Source organism: Stereum hirsutum, assembly GCF_000264905.1.
Source record: "Stereum hirsutum FP-91666 SS1 unplaced genomic scaffold STEHIscaffold_8, whole genome shotgun sequence".
Lineage (NCBI taxonomy): Eukaryota > Fungi > Basidiomycota > Agaricomycetes > Russulales > Stereaceae > Stereum > Stereum hirsutum.
In genome coordinates, this window is record NW_006763138.1 from 1,944,693 (window position 1) to 1,963,781 (window position 19,089).

General features: G+C 51.0%; 8 protein-coding genes across 8 annotated transcripts; 3 read left to right on the plus strand and 5 right to left on the minus strand.

Moving 5' to 3' along the window:
- Positions 1-398: 398 nt before the first annotated feature.
- Positions 399-1,864, minus strand: STEHIDRAFT_98711 (NAD-P-binding protein; the record flags this gene model as incomplete). The annotated part of the gene is made up of 4 exons (XM_007305078.1): positions 1,454-1,864; positions 1,279-1,391; positions 594-1,217; positions 399-535 (listed from the first exon to the last, which is right to left on the minus strand). The coding sequence occupies exons 1-4, from the start codon at positions 1,471-1,473 to the stop codon at positions 399-401; spliced, it is 894 nt and encodes a 297-aa protein (XP_007305140.1). The 5' UTR covers positions 1,474-1,864.
- Positions 1,865-2,062: 198 nt separating this feature from the next.
- On the minus strand, positions 2,063-4,394 carry STEHIDRAFT_98716 (FAD/NAD-P-binding domain-containing protein; the record flags this gene model as incomplete). Its single annotated transcript, XM_007305079.1, has 10 exons — positions 2,063-2,295; positions 2,356-2,558; positions 2,650-2,846; positions 2,919-3,192; positions 3,244-3,316; positions 3,373-3,420; positions 3,473-3,583; positions 3,661-3,842; positions 3,901-4,168; positions 4,228-4,394. 10 exons carry the CDS (start codon positions 4,392-4,394, stop codon positions 2,142-2,144), a joined length of 1,677 nt encoding a protein of 558 aa, XP_007305141.1. The 3' UTR covers positions 2,063-2,141.
- A 2,249-nt stretch (positions 4,395-6,643) lies between these two features.
- Positions 6,644-8,343, plus strand: STEHIDRAFT_122228 (nucleotide-diphospho-sugar transferase). Its single transcript, XM_007305080.1, has 2 exons — positions 6,644-6,972; positions 7,023-8,343. The coding sequence occupies exons 1-2, from the start codon at positions 6,755-6,757 to the stop codon at positions 7,915-7,917; spliced, it is 1,113 nt and encodes a 370-aa protein (XP_007305142.1). The 5' UTR covers positions 6,644-6,754; the 3' UTR covers positions 7,918-8,343.
- Positions 8,344-8,987: 644 nt separating this feature from the next.
- STEHIDRAFT_131880 (NAD-P-binding protein) lies at positions 8,988-10,070 on the plus strand (the record flags this gene model as incomplete). Its single annotated transcript, XM_007305081.1, has 4 exons — positions 8,988-9,007; positions 9,079-9,191; positions 9,250-9,870; positions 9,934-10,070. The coding sequence occupies 4 exons, from the start codon at positions 8,988-8,990 to the stop codon at positions 10,068-10,070; spliced, it is 891 nt and encodes a 296-aa protein (XP_007305143.1).
- A 397-nt stretch (positions 10,071-10,467) lies between these two features.
- On the minus strand, positions 10,468-10,930 carry STEHIDRAFT_131881 (uncharacterized protein; the record flags this gene model as incomplete). Its single annotated transcript, XM_007305082.1, has 2 exons — positions 10,468-10,563; positions 10,643-10,930. 2 exons carry the CDS (start codon positions 10,928-10,930, stop codon positions 10,468-10,470), a joined length of 384 nt encoding a protein of 127 aa, XP_007305144.1.
- A 306-nt stretch (positions 10,931-11,236) lies between these two features.
- Positions 11,237-11,713, minus strand: STEHIDRAFT_131882 (uncharacterized protein; the record flags this gene model as incomplete). The annotated part of the gene is made up of 2 exons (XM_007305083.1): positions 11,237-11,291; positions 11,355-11,713. The coding sequence occupies 2 exons, from the start codon at positions 11,711-11,713 to the stop codon at positions 11,237-11,239; spliced, it is 414 nt and encodes a 137-aa protein (XP_007305145.1).
- A 2,134-nt stretch (positions 11,714-13,847) lies between these two features.
- STEHIDRAFT_80564 (glutathione S-transferase-like protein) lies at positions 13,848-15,229 on the minus strand (the record flags this gene model as incomplete). Its single annotated transcript, XM_007304637.1, has 5 exons — positions 13,848-14,153; positions 14,256-14,350; positions 14,452-14,566; positions 14,699-14,907; positions 15,059-15,229. 5 exons carry the CDS (start codon positions 15,227-15,229, stop codon positions 14,087-14,089), a joined length of 657 nt encoding a protein of 218 aa, XP_007304699.1. The 3' UTR covers positions 13,848-14,086.
- A 1,292-nt stretch (positions 15,230-16,521) lies between these two features.
- On the plus strand, positions 16,522-18,072 carry STEHIDRAFT_139975 (NAD-P-binding protein). Its single transcript, XM_007305084.1, has 5 exons — positions 16,522-16,642; positions 16,745-17,000; positions 17,123-17,214; positions 17,289-17,601; positions 17,692-18,072. Exons 1-5 carry the CDS (start codon positions 16,584-16,586, stop codon positions 17,812-17,814), a joined length of 843 nt encoding a protein of 280 aa, XP_007305146.1. The 5' UTR covers positions 16,522-16,583; the 3' UTR covers positions 17,815-18,072.
- The last annotated feature ends 1,017 nt before the right edge of the window (positions 18,073-19,089 follow it).

Sequence of the window (19,089 nt, forward strand, 5' to 3'; positions counted from 1 at the left end):
CGGCATCCGTCACGAGCGGCAAGTTCATTTCTGCTGGACCTTTTCCCCAGGCGCTGGACAACGTTCAAGATCACGCGTATTTACTCAATATGTATCTGATGTCGTGGTACACAGTGTAAAATTCAGATTTATTCGTGTCTTTTTTCCTTGCACTATTATCTGAACTTGTTAGCGTCATTAAAGTCGTATAGAGCTGAAGAACAGACATAATCGAAACGTGGACAGACAACTCAAATGAAGTGAGCTTTGAGAGTTCATGAGCCTAAGCGAAAAGCGCTTTGCGATTTTCGGGAATCAAGAAATAAAATAGATCTCGCTCAAGTGGTCTGCAAGCCCTCCATCCCGCCAAAAGTCAGACTATTCCTTAGCCAGTACGACATAATCAGACTTGATATAGCCTACTGGAAACTCTTCCACGCGTCATAGTACAGTTTCAATCCGTCCCCAAAACCCAGCTTTTTCGGCTGCCAGCCAAGCAAGGCTTTCGCCAGATATGGGCGCATGAGCAGCGAAGTAGACATGGCAGCCTCGAATACTGAAACGAGTAGAACACATCTCAGAACCACCTCTAGAGCGAAAAAAGAGAAACTCACTATTAGAGGGCTCGACGTAAGTGACCGAGCCTTTCACCCCAACCACCGCGAACACCCTCTCGAAGATATCATCCATCCCTTCCGTCTGATCATTCGCAGCATCGAAGATCGAACCTCCAACAAACAATGCCTTCTCCGTCACCCGCACATATAAATCTGCCAAATCGTCTGCATGCACAAACCCCGTTCGCGCGCCGGGTTTTCCGAACCACTCTATCTTCCCGGTCTGCGCCTTCGCAAAGATGGCAGCGGTGAGCGATCCGGAGTAGCCGTACAGAATTCCAGGACGAATAACGATTCCGTTGACGATCTGGCTCTTGGTGACGAGCTGTTCGTATTCGTGACGCCAGGCGACGAGAGCGGGTGGTGTGCCGAGAATGGAGGTGTCAGAGACGAGCTCCTCGCGATTCTCACCGTGGACCCAGGCGCCGCTTGTGTAGATGTACGTGAGCTTCGGGATAGAGGATGGGCGGAGGTCTTTTGCAGCGGTGGTAATAGCGTCGAGCAGGGATGCCGATAGCTTGTTAACCTGGGCTCCGCCGGTACAGTCAATGACGACGTCCATAGAGCGAACGATGGACACCCAGGTGGACGGATCACTTGCATCCCCAATGATGGGGATAACTGAAGTCAGCGAGCCTGTGAGTGCCGTGAACCGTTATAGAAAAAAATGACCGATACATACTCTCTGAGGCCCGCAGCTTTTGCGCTTGCGATTCCTGACGAACAAGGCCGTACACGATATGCCCAGCTCGGCTCAAGGCTTGAGTGGCAGGCCACCCGATGAAACCTGTGGCACTGGGGACAGAGGGTACCGTCAATTCATTCGCCAAAACATCCCTAGTCGAGAGGTCACTCACCCGATGACAAGCACGATCATGATGTGCTGAAAGGAGCTTTCACGAGTGAAGGAAGTGGAATGGGATGCCTGTGCCCCCTACCGCTGTCTCGTATATATTTACCTCTCATGTAGACTTCGCATTTCTCAGCATACTCATGCTTATTGAGCGAACAACCTAAATTAGGCAACATCCCCACCATTTCAGTTATAGCGTCTATGTCGACACAGCACCAGGCGGTCAAAGATGCCCATCTCTATACAGTTCGAACGCTATATACCTTCAATCCTTTAAGCGGATATCAAAGATAGTTGGGCGACTACACGGGCTGACAGAGATGCGCACTGTGCACCTCAACAGCACAAAAAATATCCGCGCAACGAGTTATAGAAATAGATTTCTGACAAGTCTGTATGACGCTGTGGGATCAATGGGCGAATTCGCCACAAGTGGCTGTCATAGCGCAAATGATCCCACGGCGCTCTTGCACAATGAACACGACCGATCCCGTGGAGGAACGAATCCAGGCCGCAAGCGCTGAAGCCGTTTCCCAGACCAAGAAGCAGTCGAACGATCAGCTGCGGGCTACTATCGCACAGTACGATGAGCAGGCGATGTCCAAGTCTGAGGAAAAAATATGCACGGATGTTGGTAGTCAATCAATGGTAACAGAGTTGCGACCAGGCTTTGATTGGATATGTAGTAGACATTACCGCTGCCCACGAAGAGCCCTCCGTTCTGCGCCGAGAGTCGAAATCTCCTTCAAATCGATGATTCGGAACGCCCACGTCAACGCGCTTCCTCCGCTTCTGAAGTCCCGTAGGCTCATATCACGGAGAAGTTTGTCGACAGTCTGCGGCCACCTATCCATATCACAAAAGAATAAATGCCACTGAGAGGATGCATAGACAAAATAAACCTACGACCAGAGTGCGAGATCTCCACTATAACTCGCATTGGCCCACATGACCTCGTACGGGAATCGTTTCCGAAGCCAGGCAGTGTGTCGCTGAGTCTCTTTGAATGCATCTTCTGCGGATGGGACTTTGAGGAAGGGGTCGTCGAGGAAATAGGACGATATCCAATGAGAAGACACTTCGGTCAGATAACCGAAGTTGGCAGCGAGCTGAGATGAGTGATGCACGATGTTTCGGTGCAATCAGAGACGGTGTGTGCGAGTAGAAGAGATGTGAAGCTTTAGAATGAGGTGTGCTCACTATGGATCCGTTGATGGCGAAATCTCGCCTATCGATTATCTTGGAAGGAACGATTCCTCGGTAGATTGATGTGGCCCAGCGCTTATCCGCGTCCAGAACACGAGGAGGGCGTGAAAGTGACTGGTAGGAGTCCCATTCGGTGTCGAACTCGTCGGATGGTGCATGTTGCGTAAGTCCAAGCTCTTCCTTCGTCTCATCTATCATTGCGCCATATAAAAAAAGCCCTTCAGCGAAACATCAAGCCCAAAAGGCAGTCTAGCGGACTATACCATCAAAAAGAGCGTCCCACGACGAGGAAAAGCCAGTCCCAAGAACCACTGCGTCAGCATTCACCTTCGATCCGTCACTGAGCAGGACGGCCTGACTCTCCAGGCCTATGACTTTGGCCGGAGATATGATCTTGATTCCAGAGGAGGGGGAGTTGTTGGCTAGGGAGAGCCAGTCGGTGGAGGATGGGGCTCCAAGATCGTCGGAGCGGTATTCCCAGAAGAGGGAGTGTGTGTTGCGAAGCGGCGATCCGAGCGGGATTCGAGCGGTCAAAAACTAGGTTCATCACGTTTAGTATCGACTTGGAACGGCTTCGTGAGCACTTACAGATATCTGGACAAGGAACTCCCAGAAGAGGAAGACGATCCAGCTGCCGATCCCAGTTTTGTGGAGGAAACGTCTGGAGATGAATCCAGGTGAATATTCCAACAAGAAGGTAAATGGGACGGTACGTACTCGAGACAACTGTTGAGCTCAATATAACCGCTCATGATAGCAAGGATTCTGGGCGAGTGTCAGTAAAAAAGGTGTACGGGGAAAGGGAGGATCATCATACCTGCTCTTTCGGATGAATTCAGGCAACGGAATAGGAGCGGCAATGAACGCATTTGCCTTGCCGAATACGACCGTTACCTTACGACCTTCACGAGCAAGCATGGCGGCAGCACTGTGTGACACCGTTCGAGTGCGGTCAGACCAGCCACAGGAATAGGCATCCAAGAGCGTAATGGTAATGAAACGCACTCTTGCGCAGATTTTCCACCTCCTACCACGACTACCGTTCCAGCGTCCGGTGTTGCTCTGGGACCGACTGTTTTGAGAACAATTTCCATCATCTTCTTGAACTCGTACGTATGAAGCACGGGCCCGTCGAACTTATGCATAGACGCTTTCACAGCAGGCGGAATCAAAGGAGCGCTCGAGCCCTATAATAAGATCTCCATCAGCATGTAACACAAATTGAGGAGAAAATAGCGTACTAACGCCAGAACACAAGACAGTCTTGTCGAAGAAGATGTCTTCCTCGGTCGATTTAACTAGGTCTCGAACTCGAATCTTCCAAGCGCTCGTGTCTCTGGTCTGATTATGCCTCACATCCAGGACTTCGGTCCCATACCGAATCTTGCCTGCGAGAAATCGAGTTGTGAACGATTCTAGGTAGTTGGATAAGTCCTCCCCGGTCAGACGTCCAGATTCTGCTTTCGATGGAGGAGGCATGGGAAGGCTGGAGAAGCGATATTCCCCGTGGACGCTAGAAGGGGTATTGAGAGTCAGCGTCTGTCTATCGAGTGGCAGAAACGAAAGAGTTACTTGTTGATTTTCAGGGATGGGTAGATGCGCTCGACAGCCCACGTTCCTCCCGGATGTTGATCACGTGTCAAAATCGTGATGTTCTCAAAACCATCGTCGAGTAGAGTTTTGGCAGTGATTAGCCCAGCAGCACCGGCGCCTATGATGCCTATCGAGCTCGAATGCATGATCAAGGTGCACGATAATGAGACTGGCGGAACGATGAGTCGAGGGAGGTGCGGCGCAAATGTCCTAGCGACCATACTACGTCGTCGTATAAGTACGGATCCAAGTCGGAGAGAGCCGTTAATTCAGTGCAGGAACCATGGTCATATGGAAGCATGGTGAAAGTGAAACGAAGAGGAACAATCATCGGGGAGTACTTCGGAACGCGCTTGGCAGCCTTTTATATTGCAGCACAGGCCGTTTCTATAGTGTATCAAGAGAGCGACATTTTTACGCAAGGCAAGGTCGAGGGCCCCCAGATTATCAAAGTCAGTGAATAGCCAAGAGCGAGCAACGGTAATGATGTTTTCTGCGTAGCAAGGTGAACAAGGACGTAGTCAAAAGACATTCAAGCGTCCGGCGCAGTCTATGTACTGTATCTTCTTCGGGTCACCCGAGCAGTATTTGTCAAAGGCACGCGTGAGGGCCGGTGTGCTGTAGATTCGCAGTTGTAATGTGTCTAAGTGGAGGATTCAGATGGATGATCGCGATAAAGGCTGCAGGTAGCTTAGAAGGAGGCGCATTGAGAGCGTTCCAAGGTGGTGATGGTGGTCGGGGAGGAAAGTGAGACCAACTCAGACTCATCACTCGACATGGTTTGCGTGGCGATCAAACTCCGCCGGGAATTGCCCCCGAGCATTGGGCCACAGTTTCCGACTTCGACCCACGGAGCATACAACCCCTTTCATCATGCTCGTGTCCTGCTATTCCAGCTGCTTTCACAACTCTAGACAGGGGGCAAGATCTTTCGCCTGCACCAAACAGAAACGAGGATGGACCAAACAAAGCTAGATTTCACTGCGAGCGGATCTCAAATTTCTTTTCTTCTCACTCACGACGCCACACTCTTACGTTGGTCGTGTGCGGATGCCCCATTCGGGCAGAGAATGAATGCAGAGGCTGTGTGTTTGGTCCGTCAAAATTGATGTTTGGCACACCGAGAAGATTTCGTACCCTGTCTAGAGTTCTGAAAGCAGCTGTCAAGAATCTAATTCATAAATTAGAATGAAGTTACCCGCAGTGAGTGATAATGATCGTTGATTTATTCCCACCTGCAGTTGAAAGCAGACCGCCTGGTTTGGAGTTTCTCCTCGTCTATATGCATGAAGCATATTCTACCGAGCTTTCGGAAGGTGAAATATACTCAGAATTTAGGACGGCAGACATCATAACTCCGCACACTTGGTTGTATTACTGTACTTTTTCGACCAAGTGTTCGTGGGAGAATTATGTCAGCCGTGACCACCGCTGGGCCACGGTTCGTTCAGGTGGGCCACGCGTGACGAACAGGCGAAATTGCTCGCATTTGGAGGAGGGGGGCGTATTGGTATCGAGGTTCGATCCTTATGCGTACAGTTTTGGTGGCAAACGCGACGCGAGGTCTGATCCTGTGCGTACATGACTGGCCTGGATTTGCCTCTTGGTCCGATCCCTTGAACTGCCCTTGTGCGTACGGAAAGTTGGCAGGACTGCCTAGGTCTGATCACTATGCGTACAATTTTGTTGTATGTGTTCAGGCTTGGTCGCCAACCTTCACTCTCCAACACTGTACGCCACTGCACAGACCATTCTGTGTCAAATTGACGGTGTTTTAGGTGTTCGTCTGGGAGAAGGTCCAATCCCTCGTGAGTACGGAAGGCGCCCTTATTTGGACTACCCGATCCACAAAAGTACAGAAATCCTCCCAAACCTTGAGTACAGAACTACCCGAATTTTGGGTTTTGGGATCGGACTTCCGTACCGATACGCCCCCCTCCTGCATTTGGCCCAAAAATTGCATTTCAAATCGGTCACGATTTTCTGTTCGTGAGCCCCTTTGTATGCGTGACGCCGGGACCAAATCTGTTCGTCGACGCAGTCGGCGTGACGCGTGACGAACACTTCGTCGAAAAACTACAGTATGTTCTATAGCAGCTCACAGACTTGAATTCGCAGAAAGCCATCCTCGTCCAATCCCGGATCCTCTTCCGCTCTCCAAAATATAACATTCCTGCATAACGCGACATTAAGTATGACGGAATAGTATTTCTTCCAGGCCACTATATCCATCCGTCTCAACGAACCAATGAATGTTCGGCCTGGGCCACATCCAAAGTGCCACCTGAAGCCGTCAGCGGCCTTACGCGGGAGGGCCGCCTATGATTTAGCCACGTGGGGGTATAGCACAGTCGGTACATCGCCAACTCAGTTGTCTTGCAATGGCCATCATCCACGGACGGTTTCCTCATCCTCGCTGACTTACGTCTCTTTTTACTTCTTTATTGTCCTCGTCGTCGTCTCTGGCTTCAGACGGAATCCATTCGTTCTCTGACACACTGGCTCGATGTGGCCATTCTCGGGCAACGGCCTGCGGCACTCGACTGTGGAATACATCCCGCTCTTCAACCCAAACGCGTCTCTCCAGTCTGTCTATCCTCGGAACAAGCAGCAATGGCTATACGTCGTGATCGCGTTGCTATCAACGATGAATGTAGTACTATTAGGCAGGGCATGGTACACGTACATCCCTGCGCCATCATTGCTCGACTCGTATCAGATCCTGTGAGTCCTCTCCCCGTTTCGCACACGACCCTCCAACCGACCGAACGCAGAAAACCACAATTCGTCGTAGGACGGCAGGACCTCGTCCAACCACCCCGAACAGACGACGAATCACGTGCGGTCGTCACCTCCCTCTACACCGATGCCTTCGCCTACCCCGTCGCCGCCCTCGGCCACTCTCTCACCGCCGCAGACGTCACCGCCCGCAAAATCCTCATGTACCTCCCCAACCAGGTCTCCCTCAAAGCACTCTGCATCGCCCAAGCCGGCGGCTGGCAACTACACGCCGTCCCACTCATTTCTCCCCCAACCTCCAGCGCGTCCGGGATCGGAAACCGTTTCGGCGACCAGTACACGAAGCTGAACCTGTGGACGCTCGACCAGATCGGCGTCAAGGCCGCCGTGTACCTCGACGCGGACACGATCGTGCGCAAAAAGTTCGACGAGCTCTGGAATCTGCCGTACGACTTTGCTGCGGTCCCGGACGTGTGGGAGACTGCGCGCGGGTTCATCCTTGGCTTCAACGCCGGCATGCTCTTCCTTCGGCCTTCGAACGACACCTTCACGAATATGATGAACAATTTGGAGCACGCAGTCTACCCCCCGCACGAGGCCGAGCAGGCCTTCCTGAATCTTTACTTTGGCGGCGAGGCGGTGCGCCTGCCGTACGTGTATAACGCGAACCTCGCTATCAAGACGCGGACGAAGGACTTCTGGAAGGCGCTGCAGGACGACATTCGGATAGTACACTACACCACTATTAAACCGTTCTTCTACAGCGGAGGGATCCCTACGCGGGAGAAGATGCAGGAGGAGGTGGACAGGTCGAAGACTAAGCGCTGGGGCGAGTACAAGGAGGAGGTCTTGTGGTGGGAAGAGGCATGGCACGGCGTCCTAGAGAATCCAGAGCTAGAGAAGTGTTTCGAAGACGATCTGAGCTGGTGAGGGGATTAGAGAGCAACCGGTCGGTCGGTACTACGATTAGGAGGGGGGCCGTGTTCGAGTGGGCAGGGTACGCTTCAGACCTTCGTGGCGTGTGAGATATATGGGCTTCGGGTGATATGGACAGTCATTTGACGGACGCTGCAATCCGTTTGTTGTCGCATCTGCATTCCTCTGCATCCTTTTCGGTTTTGGTTTTGCTTATTTATATTGTTGTTTCTAATTATCGTTTTTATTAACCTCAGATCTCAGATTCTATCCTCGTCGAGTATCGGGGCTCCACACCTCTCTCTTCCACCACCCGCAGTCAGTCGTCTTCATCGCGGTCCACCGCAAAACACTCCTTTTCGCTGTTGGTTTTCCGATGTTCGGCGAGCATTGTACTTCAATCTTCTTGAATAATACATTGGCGTGTGTGTATCACAATCATTCTGTCCCAGGATCTATGTCTATGCGAGCGATTGTGACTGGTGCGCCCTCTGGCAAGGCTCATTGGAGACACCACAATCAGGTGCCACACGACGTCCTCAGCTTTTGCCTCGGGCCTCTTTCGTTCAAATATCGCGACAAAAGGTGCGTTTGTAAGGTCTTGTTCTCTTCGGCGTAGTCTGACATATTCTCTCCGTCCCAGATATTGAGCTTCATCAACGCTTACGGTGCTACCTCAGCTCTTAGTGAGCTGGAATGTGTCTAAGAGGAGTCCCTGTTGCCCTTCTCGACGCTGTCGTTGCATTCGCGGGTCCTTTTGCTCGGCCCTGCGGCCACTTTTCTAGGCGCGCAGCCCGATCCTTCGAAATCCTGACTGGACTACACCGGGGCGTCACGATAGCAATATCGACGAAATATATACACCCTCCGGCTCGTCCTGGTACAGTGCACTTTCGAGCATGCTCGGCCATCTTTATGCTCCCCGGGTGCTTAGTCTCGCTTGCTAAGCACAGGTCTGCTTAGAAACACCCATCAATATTGATTCAATCACTACGAACAGAGCTAGGTGCATATATACTGACAGGTTTGCCCTCAGGGTCCGCACTTCGCCTGTTTAGCCCCTATTCGAATCCGTTATACGAATCATGAACGTACTTGTCCTCGGGTGAGTGTCCCTTCGACCTTCGAGTCTCAACAGATGACACGGGAGCTGATGGTGCGTTGTGTTCTTCATAGTGCTACAGGTTACATCGGTTGGCCTACCGTTCAGGCTTTAAGTCGGGCTGGACATATCGCCTATGGCCTCGTACGCCAAGAATCTCAGGCCCAGAAACTGCGAGCTTCTGAAAGTACGTGCGACTTAGACTATTGTCATAACTTATTGACCGTACGACCCGTATATTTCAGTTATCCCCGTCATCGGCGACGCAAGCGACCCGTCCACCTGGGTATCCATCATTCGCTCCCTCGACGTCATCATCGACTGCACAGGCGGACCCGAGGTCGAACGACTCTCAAACGCGCTGTTCGACGCTATCACCACCGCAGCGAAGGACCGTCCCTCCACCGTACCGAAACTCACATACATCTACAGCAGCGGCGCCTCCGTACACGGGGACAACCGCGTCGACCTCGTCTCCGAGACGTCTATCCTCGGCACCCCAGCCGCGCTCTTCGCGTGGCGTCAGGAATTCGAACGGCGCGTCGTGGGGAGCGACATCGTTAGCGGGATCGTCATCCGTCCTGGGCTGCCACACGGCTATAACGGGGGTATCACGGCGTATTGGTTTAAGATGGCGGAGAGCGGGAAGGTGGTATGGTATGGCAAGCCCGGGGGAAGGACGGGGTTCGTTCATGTGGACGATTTGGCGGATTTGTATGTTAGGGTGACGGAGGGCGCGTCACTGGTCGGGGGGAGGATTTTCGACGCGGCGAATGATCAGACGGAGGGGGTGGATGATTTGTTTGAGAGGATGTTTGATGCCGTTGGGGTGAAGGGTGAGGTCACTTATCTCGAGCCGTCTAATAGTGAGTTTTTTTGTCTGACACTCCGTGTTTGTGGAATTCTCATGGTCGTGGTTTGGATTTAAGTTTTGGAGGCTGTTATGTCTACTACGATACTCATGCGTCCGTATTTGGCGAAGAAACTGCTTGGCTGGCAGCCGAAGAAAGTGGGTTTGGGCGATGGGATGAAGCTGTACTACGACGCGTGGAAGAGCTCCCAGTAGGCGGCGGCAGTTCTGGTTTTGTTGGTATGGTTCGGGAACAACGATTCTTTTGTCTGAGAAGAATTCAAAGACGCGAGGACCCCTTACCTTATTATTAAGAGCACGACGGCCTAACACCCTCCTTGTGGCCCGCCCAGAGGTGCATCGTCAATTCCTTTGACTTGCCTCGCGTTGACGACCAGCTCTCAGAGGATTCCGTTGACGTTAATGACCTTCCCCTTGTGACTGAGCTCGCTGAGAGTCTTTGATCTTCTTTTCCCTTGACGCATATTGTTGGCAGGACTGGTGGCCGAAAACCATATAGCATGTACACGTCGACGAAGCAAGGACTGAGAAAGACTAGGTTGGGACTGTGGCGATGTATAGAATCACGTCTCACGTCGTATGCGCAATAGTCCTAAAACCCACTACCATCCGACTTTTTGATCAAATCTGCAACCCTTTCGGCCAAAGCGTACACTGCAGCCTGCGTGTGCGCCGCCGGGATGAAAGGCTGTGACATCAAAACATCCAAAAATACTCAGTACAAATCTCGATGGCAAAGCGGGCGACGCAGAAGGAAAAAGACTTACAATAGCAGACGCGTCGACGACTCTCAGGCCCACAGTTCCCTTTACCCTCAGATCAGGCTCCAACGGCCCTTCTCCTCCGTCCCCTGCTCCCTGCTCCAAATCACCGTTCCTCGTACCAATGGCCACCGTACAACACGCATGATTCACGTTAAATGCATTATTCCTCGCATACTCCTCAATTTCGATATCCGTCTTCGCCTCCTTAAATGCTCCTACCTCACCGAGGATCCACCCGTCCCAGGCAGGCGCTGCCATAAAGCGACGTGCGACTTTGATAGCGTGGATCATAATGCGGATATCTATTTGCATGTGGGTCGGAGAGGAGGTTTAAGTTGATGAGGGGTGGGGAAAAGGGAGAGGAAGTGTTTAGGGAGATGGAGCCACCTATCGGTAGCACGAGAAATATGAGAGATAAGAGACAAAATGGAATCCGGTGTATTTCTCGTACGCGAAGCAGGGGAAAAGACGTTTGCAAAAACTGTGAAGAAGTGACCTGTGGCTGGTGGCGGAGCCCCAACGGAGACGAAACCGTCCTGGCTTCAATGATGTGTGGTATGTGTGGTAGAAAGCGAGGATAGTCGGGAGGGAGGGCGATCAGAAGTAGAATAGCGATATGAAGCAAGGCTGTGGCAATGAGCGTGAGGGAGTACTACATTCGGACAGAGGGAGATGAGTTTGATATTCGACCGAGGAGCAGGGAGAGAACACGCACCTATTCTTGCGAAGTGCGATATAATTCAGTCCCTCAGGCCGATCCAGAATAGGTTCACATCCCCTGCTAGTGAATGCCCATCTCGCGCCCAGCATCCTATGCGCATTTTCGTCCACCATCTCACCATAGTACGTCATAAAATTGAATTCACAGTAAAAGTGAGGGCCTTGGCGGCTTGAGATGAACCGGAGACTGAGTGCCGCTTGGTTGTGAGGGGACAAGTGCCGACCGAGATTGAACACGACAGAGGATGATGACCTAGTCGATTTGCTGAGGCGACAGGAGCAGGGAGTATACTGCCAGCTGACTAACACGCCCAGGATGTCGGGATACGCATCACTCAGGAACGGAAGGTACATATGGGCAGTTCCTTTGCTAGGGCTGAGTTGAGAGCGCGATCCGGATGTTGAAGCCGAAGTCAGACAAAACAAATACATTAAGGACATGTAACACACACCTCATAATACTCGATGCGCACGGTCAATCCCTTTTTATCTCCCGTTGACTAGGATGACCAGCTGTCCGAGTTGTCGGAGAGATCGTATCGACAGCCGGGAGCGACGAGCAATGCTCTATGCTAGATTTGACAGTCACAAGGTGTTCAAAAGCAGGTGTAAGAAGAGTGTTGGTGGTGGTGTTACGGAAGCAGCCTTATGGATTCGAGACTTGGCCAGCGCGACGAAAACAAACAGGAATATCGTCAAGATAAATGAGGACGAAAACATAGGGATCAAGGAGCACTGATAGCTAGAGCCAAGGCGGCGTTGGATACGAGCACTGTGAGCAGGAGAGAGGAAGCAACAGAGCGTAGACTTGAGAAGAGAGAAAAGCAACCGGCGCAGTTGAACTGGAAGGGTTCTTAACTTGACCATATTCTAAGGTTAGGGCTTCACCGGCGCAGGCCGCTCGCTCGATACTTATTTAACTTTATCCGCTAACTTCGCAGCTTGCTTCTCCCATCCTCTGGCAACCCCCCACCATGAACGGTGCTCCAGCACCGGCGGTCGAGCGAGAATGATACAAACTAATTCCAAAAGACGAGAACTCTGAGGACCTCACATCCAAATGTTTGGGACGATTCTGAGCTTTGCGCCACATCGCCCGCAAACAGGGACTGTTCACGAATTGCAATCTCTCTTGCTCGAGTCAATGATTCCGTTTTTTCCCCTTGCGAACCCACGACGTGTGACGTTTATCAGCTCTCTATCTAGCCTATCTCTATTGTCGACCGCTCAGCCCTCCCCTTCGATATCACGATGCCTCTCCGTATTGTCCTCGCAGTCTTTCTCGCGCGGTCCAACTCTGTCCGGAAAACGTTTCTGACGGGAGGTAACCAGAGTATGCAAAGGACCTGCGGGATGAAAAGGTTCTGCTTATCGGGAGATAGGTTCGTAGAGTTTCGGCGATATGGCGAGGTTAGGCCTTTCCGAAACTCGCATCCATGACAGAAACCTTTACATTTGCTTTACATAGACTAGTACCCGCATTTGATATCGGGCTGTATGCCTTTTGTCCAGGCTAAAGAATGACCGCTTGGCAGACGAGTGGGTGAGGAGGGCGGGGTACCGACCGATGTGGTGTCGTTCTCCGTTGATCTCACTTGTTCCTATATCGCGCTGAAGCTCCCCTTTCTTTGCATCCGAAACAAGACTTACTGTGTGGCACACGTATCTTTTCGGCTCACAATCGTCGGCGGCATACCTGGTACGTGTGTTCTCATCACATGTTTCTGATGCCTATACACCTGCATTAGTCTGCAGGTCTCCGTTATGATGCGCCGTAGGACTCAGGTATATGACGATTCAATATTCGATCTTGAGACGTGTGGTGAAGCCGATTCATCGCTACCGGCTGAATATATGCGTTGAAGCCTTCGGGCCTTTCTGCTGAGCCGTCAGAGTGGTCTTGCCACGTAGCTGCTTCGGTTTTCTTTTGACTGTGTATGAGTATATCGGTTGACCGTGGGTGCGACTGTCGTCGTCCAGTCAGCGAGTAAACCTTCCCTGTGCTGACTCGCACCAGTGTATGCTGCGATAGACATTGTTAGTCCATATCCTAACCCTATATCCGCCTCATGGTACACCTCTTCGCTTGCGGAATTTCGATGTCAACTTCGCGGAGCTCAGATCACCATTTTCCATTACCGGCTTAATTAGCTTGGTTAGCTTGAAGCGTGCCCATTGAAGTGCTCGTTTCATCGCCACTTGCTTGCATTATTCTACTGTCGTGGCTTTCTGCGATATATGGAAGGGGCAGGCGTATATAGGCACCCGTCAACTAGGACAGTCTCACTTGTAGATTGTCTCTGTAAATTCATGAAACAGACGTAATATCTCTCTCTTCGTTCGTCAGTCCATTGATTGAAAAACCTGCCAGTGTCCATTACCGAATAGTTTCTCGGCTCACCCGAGCGAATTTTCAGTGGCTGCCTCTACTGATGCTTGGCGGGTTATACGATCACGCTCATCCTGCTCGAAAATCATGACGGTTGAACGGTCTGCTTGCCATTGCCCTTGTTGACCATAAATTCAGTGCCGCTCATCCAATAAATTTATATCCGAGTCATTCTGCCGAAAAGACAGTTTGAGACTAGTGGACATTATTATAATGGCTGCTGAGATGGGTGCGACATATGGGACAGGTAACTTAGGCATTGTATAGAAGAGAGAAGGGCTGTATAACGACCCAAGACCACGGGAGAGGTAGAGTGGGCGAGGTAAAATGATGGACAGTTAGTAAGATGAAACCTCCTCCAGGACGGCCAACCAGGCCGGTCGGGAGGATATGTCCTTCCACCACCTAGAAAGCGGTGAGTTGAATGAGAGTTGAGATGTCAATAAAAGTATCAAGAGAACGATGGTCAGAGAAAGTACGCAGTAGGATGAGTTATAGAAGAATTACCTCGCGACGTTAGGCCTGACGGTGAGTGCATCGATGCCACCAACGTCGAGGAAGTGACCGTTCGGAAGGTGGTACAGATCAGCAAGGGTCAAATCCTATCATTTTTTCATGTAAAAAAGGCCAACAAGTGCACAACGTAGAGAAGTTGGTCAGTTCCAGTCTGATTTTCCAGGCTAGACGTATGATCGGCACTTACGTCGCCAGCAAGATACTTCTGCTTGCCAAGAATCTTCTCGTAGACGTCGAGCTTCGCGTTCAGTGTAGCAAGGGGGGCCTTGACGGCTTCTTCGTCCGTCTTGACGCCGAACATCCTGCAAACAAAATGTGATGCGTCAGTAAAATGGACCACAGCTCACACTCGGGTACATCAGGCGGAGATTGGGAGGTCTTAAAGGGGACCAAAACGCGGTGACAATGGGAACAAAAAAAAGGGAGAAACGAACGGCTTGACAACCCTCTCAGAGACGACTTTTGTCGCACTCGGATCAAAGCTGGCCATCTCCATGCTCGCTGCCTGCTCGAACTTTGCGTACTTGACAAGATCGGTAGTACCCTGAGGGAGAAGCGGTGTCTTCGGGCCTTGGGAGGCATACTTTGTAGCGATGTATCGGCCTATGGCACGGGATTCGTAGAGAATAAAACCGTCGTCGTCCTGGATAATGCAGATGGAGGTGGTGTTTGAAGAGTCAGTACACTGTCTTAATAGTGTGGAGTGAGAACAAACGACAGAATGAAGAAGAGAAAGAAGAATTTGGGTAGCGGTGGAGTAGTCGCAAAATCAACGAATAAAAAGAAAGGCGCACAATGTACGGAACTTCACCGAAGGGCTGATACTCCATATAGGCCGGGGACTTATGTGCGCCGGCGGGAAAATCAACAAAAATAAACTCGTACGGGACATTGAGCTCCTTGAGGATGAGAGTGACACGCTTTGTTGCGAGAGAGACGGGGAAGCCATAGACCTTGAGAACCATATTTGCGAACAAGCGAGCTGTTCTATGTGAGCTTGTGTTCAGTATCGATGGTGTGGGCGAATGAAGACGAGGTCGGGGCTACTTAAGTTAGATTTGAGGATAGAGGTTATGCTCGAACGTGTAGTGGCCGCAAGGTGAATGGGCCATGGACGGTGAAAGCCGGTGCACTCTGTACTTTGCTCACTAAGCAAAGCAAATGACAAAGCATCGACCTTTTTCCCCTGGTCTCGTTCGAGTCGAACACTGGTCAAACACATTGTTGTGATTAGGTACTTGTCCCCTCCTTTTCGATGATCACCATTTGTCAGCTGTTCTTCTTTTCCTCGTCTCCACCGTCCTCCATCTTTGCTGAATCATACACCCTTGCTTCGATCTCTTGCCCTCGGTTGTCTTATCATTCAAATAAGAACAGACTATCTGCGATCGAGAACGACTGGCAACGCAATGGGCACCCAACTAAGCAAAAATGGATGGCTTCATATTTGACCCATCACCGCGCTCCCATTGAGCCTTCACCGCACCTCAGACCCAATTTCGCAGCGATATCGACGAGTCGAGCTCGGTCAAGAACCAAACGCGCGCTCGTTTTGATAATGTGCTACCGGAAAGCTTCTGATGGTCTCAACACCGTTGAGCAAAAAGTCTAATAATAGCCCGCCGGGTTGTGTTTGTTTTATTATTATTTTGCTTCGTTCATGAACCTATTCCTGTATCGGGCTCCTGCAGTACGGTCCTTATCTAGCTGTGATGAATCTAATGCAAGTGGTTGGAAGCTCGCCCGTTCGTACGTATATCTCGTCTTAAGAGCAAAATTTCAGTCGCAACCGCGAAAACTGAATCGACTTAACCATTTCGCCGGGGTGAACTCGGATGGATGGAGCTTACTCATCCATGTTCATGACATCCTTCAGGACGTCATTCTACCCACCTTACCTATGGTGAGTCCTTGTCAAGGTGCCCGGGCTCAATGGTGAGATACATAACACCTCGCGAACTAGCTTTGATTGGGTCTAACCCCATCCGGTTTCCCCTTGTACGGTATGTTGCTTCGGTCATCGTCATACACCTCACGCAACATATCGTCTTCACGATTGGACTCTTTTGTCCTTCAAGTAGCTGTTAGTAAGCAGGGTAGGTATTCTCGATAGCGAGGTGCTGACTGATCTATATCCTTAGTAATGCTCATGAACGACTCGTAAATTCGCATCTTCGTTGTCCCGCATCCGAGCCTACAGCGAAGATACTTAAGAAGCGTATGGTACGGCTCCTTTCTGCAGTCCTCGTTTCTAACTGCCTTCTCTCCACTGCTCCATTGATATTTTTCTCACTTGCACCAACCCTTGCTATATCCATCATGGTTAAAGTCGCTATCGCTGGTGGAGCGGGAAATCTTGGCACGTATATCGTCAAAGCGTACGTCCTTCCTCACCTGCATCATATTCCCCTCATTATTCCCATCTCCATCTTCTTCATCGCGATAATTGTATCCGATACCAACCATTCCCACAACTACAGCATCCTTGAAGCGGGGCGTCACACTCCAATCATCTTGTCTCGATCTTCCAAACCAAGCTCTTTGGAGGCAGAGGTCCGCGTCGTCGACTACTCCGACCACTCTAGCCTCGTCTCCGCGCTCGACGGCGTCCACACCGTCATCGTCACACTGTTCTCTACGGACGTCAAGGAGAGTGTCGACAATCAGCTTGCACTCCTGAAGGCTGCGCAGGAGGTGGGCGTGAAGAGATTCGCGCCTTCGGAATGGGGCTCCAGGGTGAGTCTAGTCTGAATTTTCGTCGGTTCGCTTTCATATTGTCCAACCCATGACGCTCATGCGTATGGAACCATTAATTTTCCGGGACTGACGAAATTCTTTGGCACGCCGGGGGATAACAGGACCATTCCGAGTTCTACATGTATCACCCGAAGATGGAAGTCTGGGACGTTGTAAAAACGTCCGGGCTTGAGGTGACGCGGTTCGTCACTGGGTACGTCCGTCCTTCACCCAAGGAGACCTTTTGCTCACGACACGAAATGCGGCTTTCTTTTACGTATCCTATAGCCTCTACATAGATATGTTTGTCGGGCCCGGAAAGTTGTTCATCGACACGCTCGCTGGTACAGCGAAAATCCCTGGAGACGGGACGGCCAAGACCACGTTCACCTACACTCCGGACATTGGCCAGTTCGTCGCTGCGAGTCTAGACCTGGAGCGCTGGGACGAGGTGAGCGGTATTGTCGGAGAGACGAAGACTTGGGATGAGGCCGTGGATATTGCGGAGGTGGTCACGGGAAAGAAGTTCGAGAGGACGTACATGAAAGAAGGAGGTGGTGAGGCGGCGAAGCAGCTTTTGGAGAGGAAATTCTTGGCTGGGGTGCGTAGCTTTTCACGGGTGTCTCTTCTTTTTGTGATGGCCTCATTGCGTTTGTTTTGCTAATGTTTTCCCTGCACTTATGTCCTTCAGCTCACCAAGTCGGTGGTCGCTGGCCACTGGGAAGTGGAGCCTACGTTGAATCGGAAGTTCCCTCAGCTTCGTGCCTTCACCGTGGAGGAGTATCTCCGTCAGTCTTGGAAGGGTACCAATTAGTCTACTCTAATTGGTTCTCGTACGAAACGTGATACTTGTCGATGATGATCAAATGTAAATTTACCGTTTGCCGTGTCAAGGGAGGCTCAGAACCAGTATTCTCAAATATAACTTCACCTTCTCTGTATTATGATCTCCCCTCGCAAGTCTTTCACCCTTTTCCGATCCTTATTTTTCAGGACGGTCTTCGACTGCGATACAGCACATCAGGGAGGGTGGAAAGTTCGACGATGTCATGCAGAAATCAGCAATACACGCACAATTTCCTTACCATATTGCGTCGTATATTTCGAGGAGACTCTGAAGGCGAGGACACGGTCCGGACTGGACTAAGAATAATCTCGACACTAAAGGCCATTTTGCAGTGAAGGGATAAGACCGGCTGGAATTGGACGTGACAGGGCATGAAGACCTACTCTGTTTGCCGACGCGGCCCTTCTTGAGAGTGTATGCGACGGAGACGAGACCGTAGATGACATCGTAAGTAAGACCGGGGAAGAGGAATAGAGCCAGTGAATGAAAAGTATCAGGATGTTCGCGATGCGCTTTTAGATCCCCTGAATATGTTTTTTCGCCGAAGCTGAACTGAGGGCGTGATCTGACGTCAGACGATAGAGGTATGTCGTAGCTATAGAACGCCCAAACAAAACGTCCATATCGTTCCGTGTTTTATGAGCGGTCAATTGATCTCTTCCGTTGGCCAGTATGCCTGCCCGTCTGATGACGTTAAATCACCCGTGACCAAGTTGCATACCGACACTGACCGCAACGAGATATGTTCGGGGCATATTTGACCAAGATTCGACGGCTCAAAATGCCGGCAAATATGAAGCGTAGTGGTGCGAATATGACTGCAGTGTGCTAAGGGTACGAGCCTGAGAGGCAGCCTGTTCGACTTGACTGAATCTCGAGACTTGCCAGACCGCTGGCAGCACGACAGAAACGAGCAGGAAGCCCACCAAGACGAGTCAAAAGCGTAGACTCGAATCAGCCCCAGCCAAGCACCTGTCTGACTGTGACATAAACAGAGGTTATTCATGAGAGACGACCTGAGGGAGGAATGAAGGTAAAATCGCTTGAACGAGAACAGTCGAAGAAATGTTTCGGAAGAAAGGCGGAGTTTCGTCCAGACCATGATCTAAGGTTAGGGCTTAATTTCGTGCACGTAGTACGTCGGCGTGCTCGCTTCTCTTCAACGCCGTTTACCTCTTCTCCTGTCTTCATCTTTGGCGCTCTTCCTGTCATCATCGATGGCTCTCTCGGTGCTGACGATCC

Bases quoted from the DNA above. Each gene is read 5' to 3' on its own strand.
- STEHIDRAFT_122228 (XM_007305080.1), top strand. From the start codon at position 6,755: ATGTGGCCATTCTCGGGCAACGGCCTGCGGCACTCGACTGTGGAATAC. The intron at 6,973-7,022 runs GTGAGTCCTCTC...GACCGAACGCAG, and splicing joins CTCGACTCGTATCAGATCCT to AAAACCACAATTCGTCGTAG.
- STEHIDRAFT_139975 (XM_007305084.1), top strand. From the start codon at position 16,584: ATGGTTAAAGTCGCTATCGCTGGTGGAGCGGGAAATCTTGGCACGTAT. The intron at 17,215-17,288 runs GTACGTCCGTCC...CGTATCCTATAG, and splicing joins GTGACGCGGTTCGTCACTGG to CCTCTACATAGATATGTTTG. The intron at 17,602-17,691 runs GTGCGTAGCTTT...TATGTCCTTCAG, and splicing joins AGAGGAAATTCTTGGCTGGG to CTCACCAAGTCGGTGGTCGC.